Below are 11,199 nucleotides of genomic sequence, written 5' to 3'. Positions count from 1 at the left end.
ATATTGAGAATAAAGAATTAATATTAAAATTACAATAATATTGGATTTAATGTATTAATTTGAAAAGAAGTTCAAAGTTGGAGGTTTCAAATGAACGTGGTTGAATATTTTTAACTATTCTTATTATGAACTAGGCGTAACCTTGCGCGTTGCGCAAGAAGGCATTTAAGTGGTTAAAATAAGTACAGAAAAAAAAATATAAATATGTTGAAATTTACGTTTTTAGTCATGTTTTGGGTATTAACCGAATTATCAAATAACATAAAAATCCATAAATTTATATTTTGATACTATCTAATATAGTCCGTACCTTATAAACTTTACTTTTACTTTTATAATATTCAATATATATCATAAGTTTTTGTATAACATTAGTATAATCTACTTTTCGTACGTCCGATAATATTTTTGGATAAAATAAGAAATAAGTTGTTTTGAATAAGTTATTAATAAACATTATTGAACTAATAAACTTTGTATTATACTATTTATATTACACCTAAACATCCAAGGTTTCATACATGAACTTTCAAATAGTAAACATTGAAATTAAGAATAAAGTCATACAAAATATATCATTATACATAAATGTCATCAAGAGTTTTAAAATAAGTTGATTTGTAAATATGATATTTAATTTTAATTACATATTTTGCTAGGCGTACGTTTCACTTTATATTGGTGCACCGAGAACCCTCTTTCTTAATTTGGACCTAAAAAATTAAGGTGAATAGAAAAATAAAATAGATATAACTAAACATTAATATAAATAATTAAAAAGCATATGTGGATCTCCTACTACCGGTTAAAGACACCATACATCTCTAGTATTATCGATTCCTATGTGAAATTGAAGTAGTCATTCTATGTATACCTTATTTTCTAATTACATAAACAAATATGAGTAACCAAACATAAAAATATTATTTTTATGTAAGAAAAATACTTTAGTTGACTAACAAATTAAATAATATAAGTTTAAGAGTTAGGAGTTTGAAAACATTAATATTTTTATTAATCAATCAATAAGTAACACACATTGAAATTTTTACAATCATTATTAAAAAGCATTTGAAATATTAGATTTTAAATGAATTTTGATTGATGTGTTTTTCTATTTTATATATATATATATATATATATATATATATATATATATATATATATATATATATATATATATATATATATAAATTAAGTTCTTAAGGGTAGTTAAGGTTTTGCAACTTAGAACGTTAGTACAAGCAACACATTAGAATAGTTGACGCAATGAAAATGTTATGTGATTCTTGATTTGAATGTTTATGTTAACTATTTTTTTTATATTTGTTCTTGTTTTGTTTATCATCCTAACAAACAAAATGGAATGACCACAAACAAAGTAATTGGCTAAATAAAAGAACACACACAAGAAGTTCTATTCATTTATCTGTTCGTATTCGTTCGTTTGTTCGATTAACTTAAATGAATGAGTTCAAATACATCCCAATTTTGGTTAATAGGTTCAATGCAAAGTGATGTACCGATCATTAAATTCCTATTGATTCGAACATTTAAAGAAATATATGATAAAAATGAGATAACATCCTGTGAAACAAAGTTTATATAGAAAATCATACCATATACATTGAATTAACTAGGTAAAAAAAATTAATTTTTTTATTCAAGTTAAAATTCATGTGTTCTAATGGAGGTAAATTATGAGAACTATTGTGGAAGCCATATGTGCTCTAGACAAATGCTATGTTTAGCATATTAGCTGAAAAACCAATTGATAATTGAAAAACTAGTTGATAAAAAATAACATTTGGCAAAAACTAGCTGATAAACTATCTAAAATATATAACATGACATAAAAGAACATTTAAAAAGTACGTTTTTGTAATTAAATTAGTGTATGTTTAGGGAATTTTTAAAAAGCTCCTAAAAAATTACTTAAAGTAGGTTTTTAAAAAGCTAGCTTATAAACTGACTTATCAGCTATTTTTTGACTTGCCAAACATGACAATTTAAAAAAACTCAAAAAATAAGCTAGTTTATCAATTAGCTGTGGCGCGTCAAACAAAACCAAAATAATATTTAACACATAAAACTAAAATTGTTTTTTTTTTTTTTGAACGGCAAAAATATTATTAAAACCCCATTGGGGAACTGGAAAAAAAATACATCGACTAACCAAGATAAGAAAATAATAAACTAAGAACTAAATATAAGAAATAGAGCTCAAGACAAGGGGAAAATGATCCAAACTACATCAAGAATTATGATATTAAAAAGCACCATATGTGTATTGAGTATGTATGTAACGAAATTAATATCTCCAAATCACCAAAACTCAAAACAGCTCAACACCAAAAATCAAATGAAAATTGGTGTTTAAATTATGAATATTTAGGGTTTATTATGTTAAAATATAATTTCTGGAGAAAATCCCGCTTTAAAATCACGAAAAACGGGCTTAAAATGTTAAAAATATCAAAAATTAGCTAAAAGTGACAATTTTCCGAATTCTGGCTGAGGTTCGGCCTTCTGATGCTGAAACCGAGAGGAGGGAGGGTAGAAACCGAGAGGGGAGAAGGGAGAGGAGAGGAACTGAGAGGGAAGAAGAGAACAGAGAGGCGGGTAGAGGCAGAGAGGAGAGAAGGAGCAGAGACCGAGAGAAGGGAAGAGAGAGTAGAGACCGAGAGGCGGGTAGAGACAGAGAGGAGAGAAGGAGCAGAGACCGAGAGAAAGGAAGAGAGAGCAGAGACCGAGAGGCGGGTAGAGATAGAGAGGAGAGAAGGAGCAGAGACCGAGAGAGGCAGAGACCGAGGCTCGGTCTCGCATGCCTCAGCCAACAGAGGCTCGGTTCTGGTCCTAAGAGGCCTCTCTTCTTGGTTTCAGTTCCTAAAGCCTATTTTTCTCGTTTTCGTCCCGTTTTAAGCCGTTTTTGACCCGGTTAAGGGTCGGAATGACCCGAATGATTCTAAAAAGTTACGGGAACTATTTGAGGGAGATTTGGGAGAGATTTCTCATACTTGGAGAGATTTGGGAGAGATTTGACATTCTTGGAGAGATTCCTCATACAAATAGATATTTGAGAGAGGTTTCACATACTTGGAGAGATTTGGGAGAGATTTGACATTCTTGGAGAGATTTCTCATACAGAGAGATATTTGAGAGATATTTCACATACTTGGAGAGATTTGGGAGAGATTTGATATTCTTGGAGAGATTTCTCATACAGAGAGATATTTGAGAGAGATTTCACATACTTGGAGAGATTTGGGAGAGATTTGACATTCTTGGAGAGATTTCTCATACAGAGAGATATTTGAGAGATATTTCACATACTTGGAGAGATTTGGGAGAGATTTGACATAGAGAGAGATAGAGGGAAAACGATTGAGAGAGGTTCCATGTGTGACAATTGTGAGTGTCCGGCATCGCAATGCATGGTTCATAAACCCTGTTAAGCCTTGTTTAAGGATCTTACACACTCCCGATGAGTATGCAACATTGTTTTATCGGTTTGGGCTCGCCACGTACCACAGTTTTAGGTTAAGGAGATCTAGGTGTTCGCACTTTTTGCTTTATGCTTTCTCATTAGAATAGAGAGTTATGTAGAAGTTTCATAATGTAAATTATAGTACTCACGGGCAAATTGAGTCAAACGGTTTGACTTGTTGACTTCGGTTGACTTTGACTTGACCGAAATTTGACGGTTGTCACACTTAGTTATCCTTATGGATTAATCTAGAACTCTAAGGAGGCTCCATATTTTTTCCTGCCTGAGATAATTTTAGAATCCTTCTCTTGTTCAAGTATTAAATAGTTATAGCTTAGGTCCTTTCACTTTTAATTAATCCAGTTAATCCTAAAATTAATTCTAATTAATTGTTAATTTAATAATATTATTTCTAATCAATATATTAACCTTAAAATATTTTAATAAATGATTTATTGCTATTTATTAATATTATAATAAACCAATAAATCAACCTCTCTCTCTAAAAGTCATTCTATTAATTACTAGTTTTGAGGGTAACCTAAAAGGAATTTGCTTTTAATTCAAGTGTATACCAATTTAGTTATTGGCTTAGACACCTAATCCAACAGTCTTCCACTTGGATAAGTCTATAACTACAATTACAAGTATAACTTCTAAATTAAACAACAAAGGGTGTTTTCCAAAGCAACTCTAGACTCTGATATGATCAGATATCGGTACTAAGGTAAGTGATCAAATATCCCTTTATTTTTCAAGATATCATATGGAAATCATACATAGATTACAATCATTCTCTTATCCAAAATTATGTTTTCTAATTTCCCGATCTGTTCTGACCACATAAGACTACTAATTGAACATATCAATTCAGTACTAGCTGGGGGCCAACACTACAATGTCAACACCTAATCACCAAGGGGCCCAAATATATCACTTTTTCAGTTAGGAAAAAAGAAATGAATAATTTTCGACTAATATTCTCGTATCTTTTACTCACAAAATCATGCATTACACTACATTTTATAATATCATGTTATTGATGCGTTTACATATCACCAATGCACAACCGACTTGTAAATTACAACTCATATATCTCTATTTTAAGAATATAAGATGTTATCATCTCAGAATTACTGGTGATATAATACATGAAGTAATTCCCTGAGCGTGGGTTTATCCAATACTCAAAATCTTCATTTTTTTAAAGTACACATGAATATTGTAGCAATCACTGTTATATTAAATCTCCATAGACCATATACAATCCATTCATGACAGTCTTGATTCACTACTTACTTCCAGAAGTATGAACAACTATGGAGTTTCGAATACTCAAATCATTTAAGAAGTAAAACATACAACATAGAACCACTACTAGAAAAAAGGCCTTTTACGACGCTCATTGCGCATCATAAAACGCTTAGACGACGCGCAAATGCGCGTCAAGGAAGGCCCTGTCATAAAGAGAGACGACGTGCATTTACGACGTGCGGTTATGACACGCAATGCGTATCAAGGAAGCACCAGCCAAGAAAGGCCATGTCATAAATGAAGACGACACACATTTTGGCGTATCGTAATTTTAATTTTTTTAAAAAATATATATATTTATATATTTATTAATTTATAAATTAAATAATACATTAAAAATATCATAATACAAAATAAAATACCATAAATAACAAAGATAATTCAATTCACTAATATGTCAAATACAAATAATTATTCCAATAGTAAGTAAATGTAACACATTGCTAATATTTCATAGTACTTATTATAGAAAACAAAACATGTACAACATTAAAAAGAAGCCATGACTAAATTCTCCTTTGACAATTTCCTTTCTAAAAAGAATAACCTGATGCAGGAACTTTGAAAGGCTTCAGGGTGACAATTTGGTTGAAAGTTGTGATTTATAAAATGACCCAAGTTTCTTTTAGCACAAGCATCTATAACCTGAAAATAAAACAATAAAAAAGAAACCATGTGAATAGAACTTTATGATAGGAATCACAACTACCAGTAGTTCTATTTTCAGTTTTTTTATTGAGGAACAGAAAAGCATGAGGGTAGACCTTTATGACTGGGCATGGAGCAGTTCTTGGTGTAGTGTTGATGCTACATCTAAATGATCATAAATGTTACACATCAGCAAAACTGATTGGACAGATTTGATGTAAAAAGATTAAATTTATGCACCCAAAACCTGATGTTGATGACCAAAAGCAATGGAATCAGCAAACCAAACAGATGACTCGTTTTGCAAATCTCTCCCAAAATATGCACTTGCTCTTTCAACATATGGGAGTCTATCTCTCTCCCTGATGGATAATCAGTTAGCATCTTTTCCCCTTTCTGGCCATACTTTTGGGAAGCTACAGGGTAGTCCCCAGATGTGAATTTTGGTGAGTCTTGCATGGTTGCCACTTCGCCCTTGTAAATACTAAATAAAATGTTACGTATGTAAATACTAAATAAAATGTTAAAAGAAGCTTACTCATGTGTCTGTTTGTGGCCACAAATGCAATCTTTGAAAATGTCCCATAGGTAAAGCTTTCGAAATATAAACAACCATTTCATGTAATGCACCCTTATCAAATTCTCTTGTCTACTTTTTGTTTTGGTTTTATGTCTATTTAGGGTGTGCTATGGAGCAATAAATAAATTTATTCAGACAGAAAAGTCAAATTTTCAAGTCAAGGCAACCCAATACAAAAAACTTAAGAATAAGAGTAAAGTAGCCAATATTGTAGCATGTTGGATCACCTTTTTCAGCAATCGTCATCCAAAAATCTGGTCCTCATGGATAACATAACAATCACGTTTTAGTTAACAGATATGGGAAAATAGGAAATAAAATACAATACCTGAACCCGATACTGGGCTCTCACTGTGGGTGGGCCCACTCTTATCAAGAAGATACCCAACTTCTAAAAACTCTAATAGAGATTCCGTTTGAGGATTACAAATATACCCTGGGTTTTAACAAAATATATATATTTCTTTATTTATTTTAGGAAAGAAAAAAATATGTTGTAAATACAAAAATATACCTGAAAAGGAATGATTAGCGACAGTTTGAGAAGAATAACAGTGCGAACAAACTCAAAAGGTTTATTACTCCCTCTGGATTCCGGTGGAATCGGAATTCGAGATTCCATTTCATGCCGTGTTTGGTTGACAATTTGGACTCAACTCAACTTTTCCAGATTTCTTGAAATTCCATGTTTGATAATACAGCTAAGAATTGGAATTCCATATTCCATTTTGAAAAACCGGATAAATTCAATTCATTCTAATTTCATATTTAATGGACTTTAACCATTCGTGGGGGTGAGTGGAAGGAATTCAGTTTTACTCTTTCTTTTTTATTAAATGATGAAATACCATTATAATATGTTCAAAAAGAGAGTGAACCTTTGATAGTGCAAAGAGTTAAGAGTGCATGCCATTTTTAATCACAGTTGAAATTTGGTTGAAATCTTTCCATTAAAGAAACAAAACACCAAAAAGCTTCTGATTCATCTTGCATGATGAATAAGATTAGAGAGAGGAGATCACTCATGCCCTGTGAGAAAAAAGAAATTATTTATTTCAAATATTAGCAAAATATTGTGTTTATAGTTTAAGAAAAACAAATAAAAATTAACGATCAAAGTTTGGTTCTGTTGCAAGGCTGGGTGTTAAAAAAACATTTATAAAACGTCTGTTAAGTCTAAGTAAAATGACTATTTTGCCATTATCTTCATCTTCTTAATCCCCTTCATCTTAGTTTAATTTTTGGGTTTTAGTCTGGTTGGAGTTTAAGATGGAGAATGAGGAATTTATAGGGTTAGAGGATGAAGGAGAAAAGCACAGGGGCAAAATAGTCATTTTACTTGGACTTCACAGACATTTTTAACACCATGGATAAATCTTGCAACAAAACTGAACTTTATCGACCACTTGTGCAACAAATAAAAACTCTTAATGAAAACCATAACTTTATATAAACGATATTTTATCTTAATGAAAACTATACCTGATTCATATAAACAAACCTGTTACAAACATGCTATAATTGGTATTTTACTTGTGCAACAAATAAAAATTCTAAATGAAAACCATAACTTTGCAGGTCACTATGGTTCGTGGTTACTATTAGTTAGTTGTTTCTCATTCATTAATAGTTTAAAATATGCTATAATTGGTATTTTTGAAGGGAGTTGTGCTGGTAAAAAGTTTAGCTGCTAAAGAACCTTCTGCACTTGGTCTGGATACTTATTACAAGCAATATTATCTCTGCTTGGCTGTTGCTGCTGCAACAACTATCAAGTGCTACCATTTGTTTATTGAAATATATATATATATATATATATATATATATATATATATATATATATATATATATATATATATATATATGATTCATCATTTACATTCTTTTTTGGTGACAACAGATAGGATTCTAATCCTCCAAAATATTTGAGAAGCTAAATGAGGCTGTCAGTGTCTACCAAATAAGAATTTGTTAACTGCTTTGTCAAACACAGGATTGAAGTAGAGAAAGGAATATTCAACGAATAAAGTTATTACCCATAACCCATTTTCCCCTGATCAGAAAAAAAAAAAAACTAAATAAAACTGCGACAACTGTTTTTTTTTTATAGAAAACTAAGTCTACAGGGGCATTTTTTGCCAAAATCTATAGTAATATTCAAGCTATATAACAAAAATATAATGACCAGACAAAAGAAACCCAAGAAAGTTATTACAGAAAATTAAGTCTACAGGGGCATTTTTGGCATTTGTCCTTGAAATTAACGATTTGGAAAGTGCAACAATATTTACAAACTATTTCATTAACCTCATGACATGTTGTGATTACAGTATTAAATCAACACCAGATGAGATTGCAGGCGAGAATAAGAAAAAAGAATTTACCTCTTTCTTTATATTTTCCAAAAAGGGAACTTACAGATAGCATGAAAAGGATGAAACTTACAGCCAAAACAAGAAAAGGGATAACATATAGCATGACAACCATTACTCCAGAAAGCCCAAGGAACATCTGGAATATAAGGACATTAAATGATTAAAGTTTGAATGGTGATTATCTTAAAAATACTATTAATTAAATGCTTTGCTAGATGATTAAAATACCTTGGACGAAATATAAAATGAAGTGAAGCGAGGAGTGTCCCCCAATGCCAAGGATATATAAGCAGACATCACAAGGTAGCTTATCTGAAAAATAAGCAGAAATATAAACCATGTACCCTCACATGAAATTAGATCCATCAAACTAAAACACCATCAAAATTTCCCACATGGTGGACAAACACAAGAACACAAAACAAGCTCTTACCAAAATTGTTATAGTATCTGTAATACTTTCTCTTTTCAAAAGCGGCATTTTCACAAACACATTGTGGGCAAAATTTCACCAAGAAAGGAAACCAAATTAATTTCAAACGGCATCATCACAGTACCATTTATTCATTCTAGAAAAACTGACATACAACAAGATGAAACGTAGATTGACATGAATTCTGAAGCAAATCATACAACATACAGAAACCATTATCAACAGAGAATGAAAGTGGTGGTGAGCAACGACCGAGAGTCACCAGACTATGATTCAGAAGTCGTGATTTAGAACCCTAAATTGGAAACACAAAAACCCCAAATCTTTATAGAAACAATCAACAAAAGAGTTCAGTACTAGAAAAAAATAAATAGAATACGATTGTTTACCAAAATAGAGTACGGGATAGCATCCCGTATTATGTTGTACGCACTTACATCCGGCCTATGAATGCTTTGACGTCTTCCCTTAATAGCTGGTGTGTGATGAGTCGAATTGAGTTCTTGTATGCCAAAACCCTAGATGGATGTGAGATCGAAGAAGAAAAGCGTATGTGGGGGAAGTGTTTTTGAAGCTCTTGATGAAAATCATGATTATATGTAAGGGGGAAATAAAAGCCCTAGTTTTTGGTCGCCATTATGTGATCTTCAGGAATGAACGCCAGTTTTTAAGAAAAAATTATAGAAACGATTATATGAGTTGTCGAGGTGTATAGTAGAGATGGTATCGTGAATAGGGTTTGCAGAGAGAAGGGAATAAGAGAATGAAGGGAGATCTTGAAGCGGGTACTTAAAAATTTTAGAATTTTACGAGGATTTCATTTCCCCCTTTTAAAAAGCGCGTTTTGAGTAAAAATTATAAAGCAACATTCACAGAGGACGCACATTTTAAATAAAGTGCCCTCTGTGTTTTTAATTTTTTACATGAGACACTAATTTAAGGGCACGCAATAATGCGTAACCTAAATCCTTAATTTTTTTAAAGAGATGACACTTTTTTAATGTCACTCACTTTTGCGTAACATGAATAAATGAGTGTCGTGGTTTGCACATCGTAAAAGGGTCTTTTTCTTGTAGTGAACACAAGAATAAATAATTGAAAAATGTAATAGCCATACTTATAAATAATCTCTATTATTCAATCACCAAAGTCAATTACATTTATTTTATTACAAGTTTCAAAATATCAACTAACTACTAAAACTAATATCATCTCTCAAGCCTATGCTCATAGCATGTTGGTTATGATTAACCCTACTCATACCCTTCATGAAAGGATCGGAAAGATTATCTTCTAAGGATGCTCTCTTCACTATAATATGACATTATTCAACCCTATTTCTGATGTAATGGTACTTTTTGTTGATATGCTTCAATCTACCATGGTCCTTGGGCTATTAGGTGAAAGCAACTTATTCTTGATTATCACAATAAAATTCCAATGGCTCTTGAATGGTCGAGACTACTCCGAGATCATCGATGAAGTTCTTTAACCAAGCAGCCTCCTCCGATGCCTCACTCGTTGCGATGTACTCTGATTTACAAGTAAAATTAGCCACTATATCCTTCTTAGAACATTTCCAAGTCACTTCTCCACCATATAACTCAAACACCCAGCGCGACTGAGAACAAAAGTTGTCTCGATATGTTTGAAAGTTGGTGTCACAATATCTAGTTACTCTTAACATATCACTACCACCACAGACTAGAATCATGTCCTTCGTCCTTCGCAAATACTTAAGAATTTTCGTTATTGCAGTCTAATGAGCTCTACCTGGATTGTCTTGGAAACGGATAACCATGCTGAAATCATAAGACACATCAGGGAGAGTACATGTCATAGCATACATGATCGAACCTACAACCGAAAAATATAGGACTCGACTCATCTCAGCTATCTCTTCATTTGTACTACGGATTTGAGTCTTACTCAACCTGGAATTACTCTGAATAGGTAATTCTCATTTCTTGGAAATCTCCATACTAAAATTCTTTCGTATTTATCCAAGTAAGTACTCTGACTAATACCAATAAGTCTTTTCTTTCTATCCCTTAGAATCCTTATCCCAATAATATTGGCTACTTCCCCTAGATCCTTCATGGCGAAATCTTCGCGAGTCAATATTTCACTTTTTACAAGTTTGGGATGTCATTTCCCATAAGGAATATGTCGTCAACATACAATACTAGGAAAGTTACTATACTCCTACTAGCTTTGACATACACACAAGACTCATCCTCACTACTAGAGAAACCAAATTCTTTGACTTTATCATGGAAATAAATATTCCAGCTGTGAGATGCCTGTTTCAATCCATAAATGGATTTCTCAAGCTTACACACTCTATTAGGAAACAATGCAT

The 11,199-nt window shown here is 32.0% G+C and overlaps 1 protein-coding gene and 1 long non-coding RNA gene across 3 annotated transcripts; both read right to left on the bottom strand.

Moving 5' to 3' along the window:
* Nucleotides 1-5,196: 5,196 nt before the first annotated feature.
* Nucleotides 5,197-7,817, bottom strand: LOC145011612 (uncharacterized). Of its 2 annotated transcripts, none has more exons than XR_013664182.1 (5): nt 6,544-7,817; nt 6,358-6,465; nt 5,697-5,933; nt 5,566-5,614; nt 5,197-5,446 (listed from the first exon to the last, which is right to left on the bottom strand). XR_013664182.1 is itself a non-coding variant. In XM_078970353.1 (5 exons), exons 2-5 carry the CDS (start codon nt 6,068-6,070, stop codon nt 5,291-5,293), a joined length of 525 nt encoding a protein of 174 aa, XP_078826479.1. In that variant the 5' UTR covers nt 6,071-6,465; nt 6,544-7,817; the 3' UTR covers nt 5,197-5,290. The 2 variants fall into 2 exon arrangements, 1 of the variants encoding a protein (XP_078826479.1); XM_078970353.1 differs by having other exon boundaries at nt 5,988-6,465.
* An 86-nt stretch (nt 7,818-7,903) lies between these two features.
* LOC145012255 (uncharacterized) lies at nt 7,904-9,615 on the bottom strand. Its single transcript, XR_013664425.1, has 4 exons — nt 9,227-9,615; nt 8,838-9,132; nt 8,633-8,716; nt 7,904-8,540 (listed from the first exon to the last, which is right to left on the bottom strand). It is a non-coding gene; the product is annotated as an uncharacterized LOC145012255 (long non-coding RNA).
* Nucleotides 9,616-11,199: the final 1,584 nt, after the last annotated feature.

The sequence above is a fragment of the Lactuca saligna genome, chromosome 8, assembly GCF_052625555.1.
Source record: "Lactuca saligna cultivar CGN05327 chromosome 8, ASM5262555v1, whole genome shotgun sequence".
NCBI lineage: Eukaryota > Viridiplantae > Streptophyta > Magnoliopsida > Asterales > Asteraceae > Lactuca > Lactuca saligna.
This window is presented reverse-complemented; position numbering and strand designations above follow the sequence as displayed.

Coding starts and splice junctions, on each gene's coding strand:
- LOC145011612 (XM_078970353.1), bottom strand. CDS start 6,070: ATGAAATGGTTGTTTATATTTCGAAAGCTTTACCTATGGGACATTTTC. Junction 5,615..5,696: donor CTTTTGGTCATCAACATCAG/GTTTTGGGTGCA, acceptor ATGATCATTTAG/ATGTAGCATCAACACTACAC. Junction 5,447..5,565: donor CTCCATGCCCAGTCATAAAG/GTCTACCCTCAT, acceptor TTTTATTTTCAG/GTTATAGATGCTTGTGCTAA.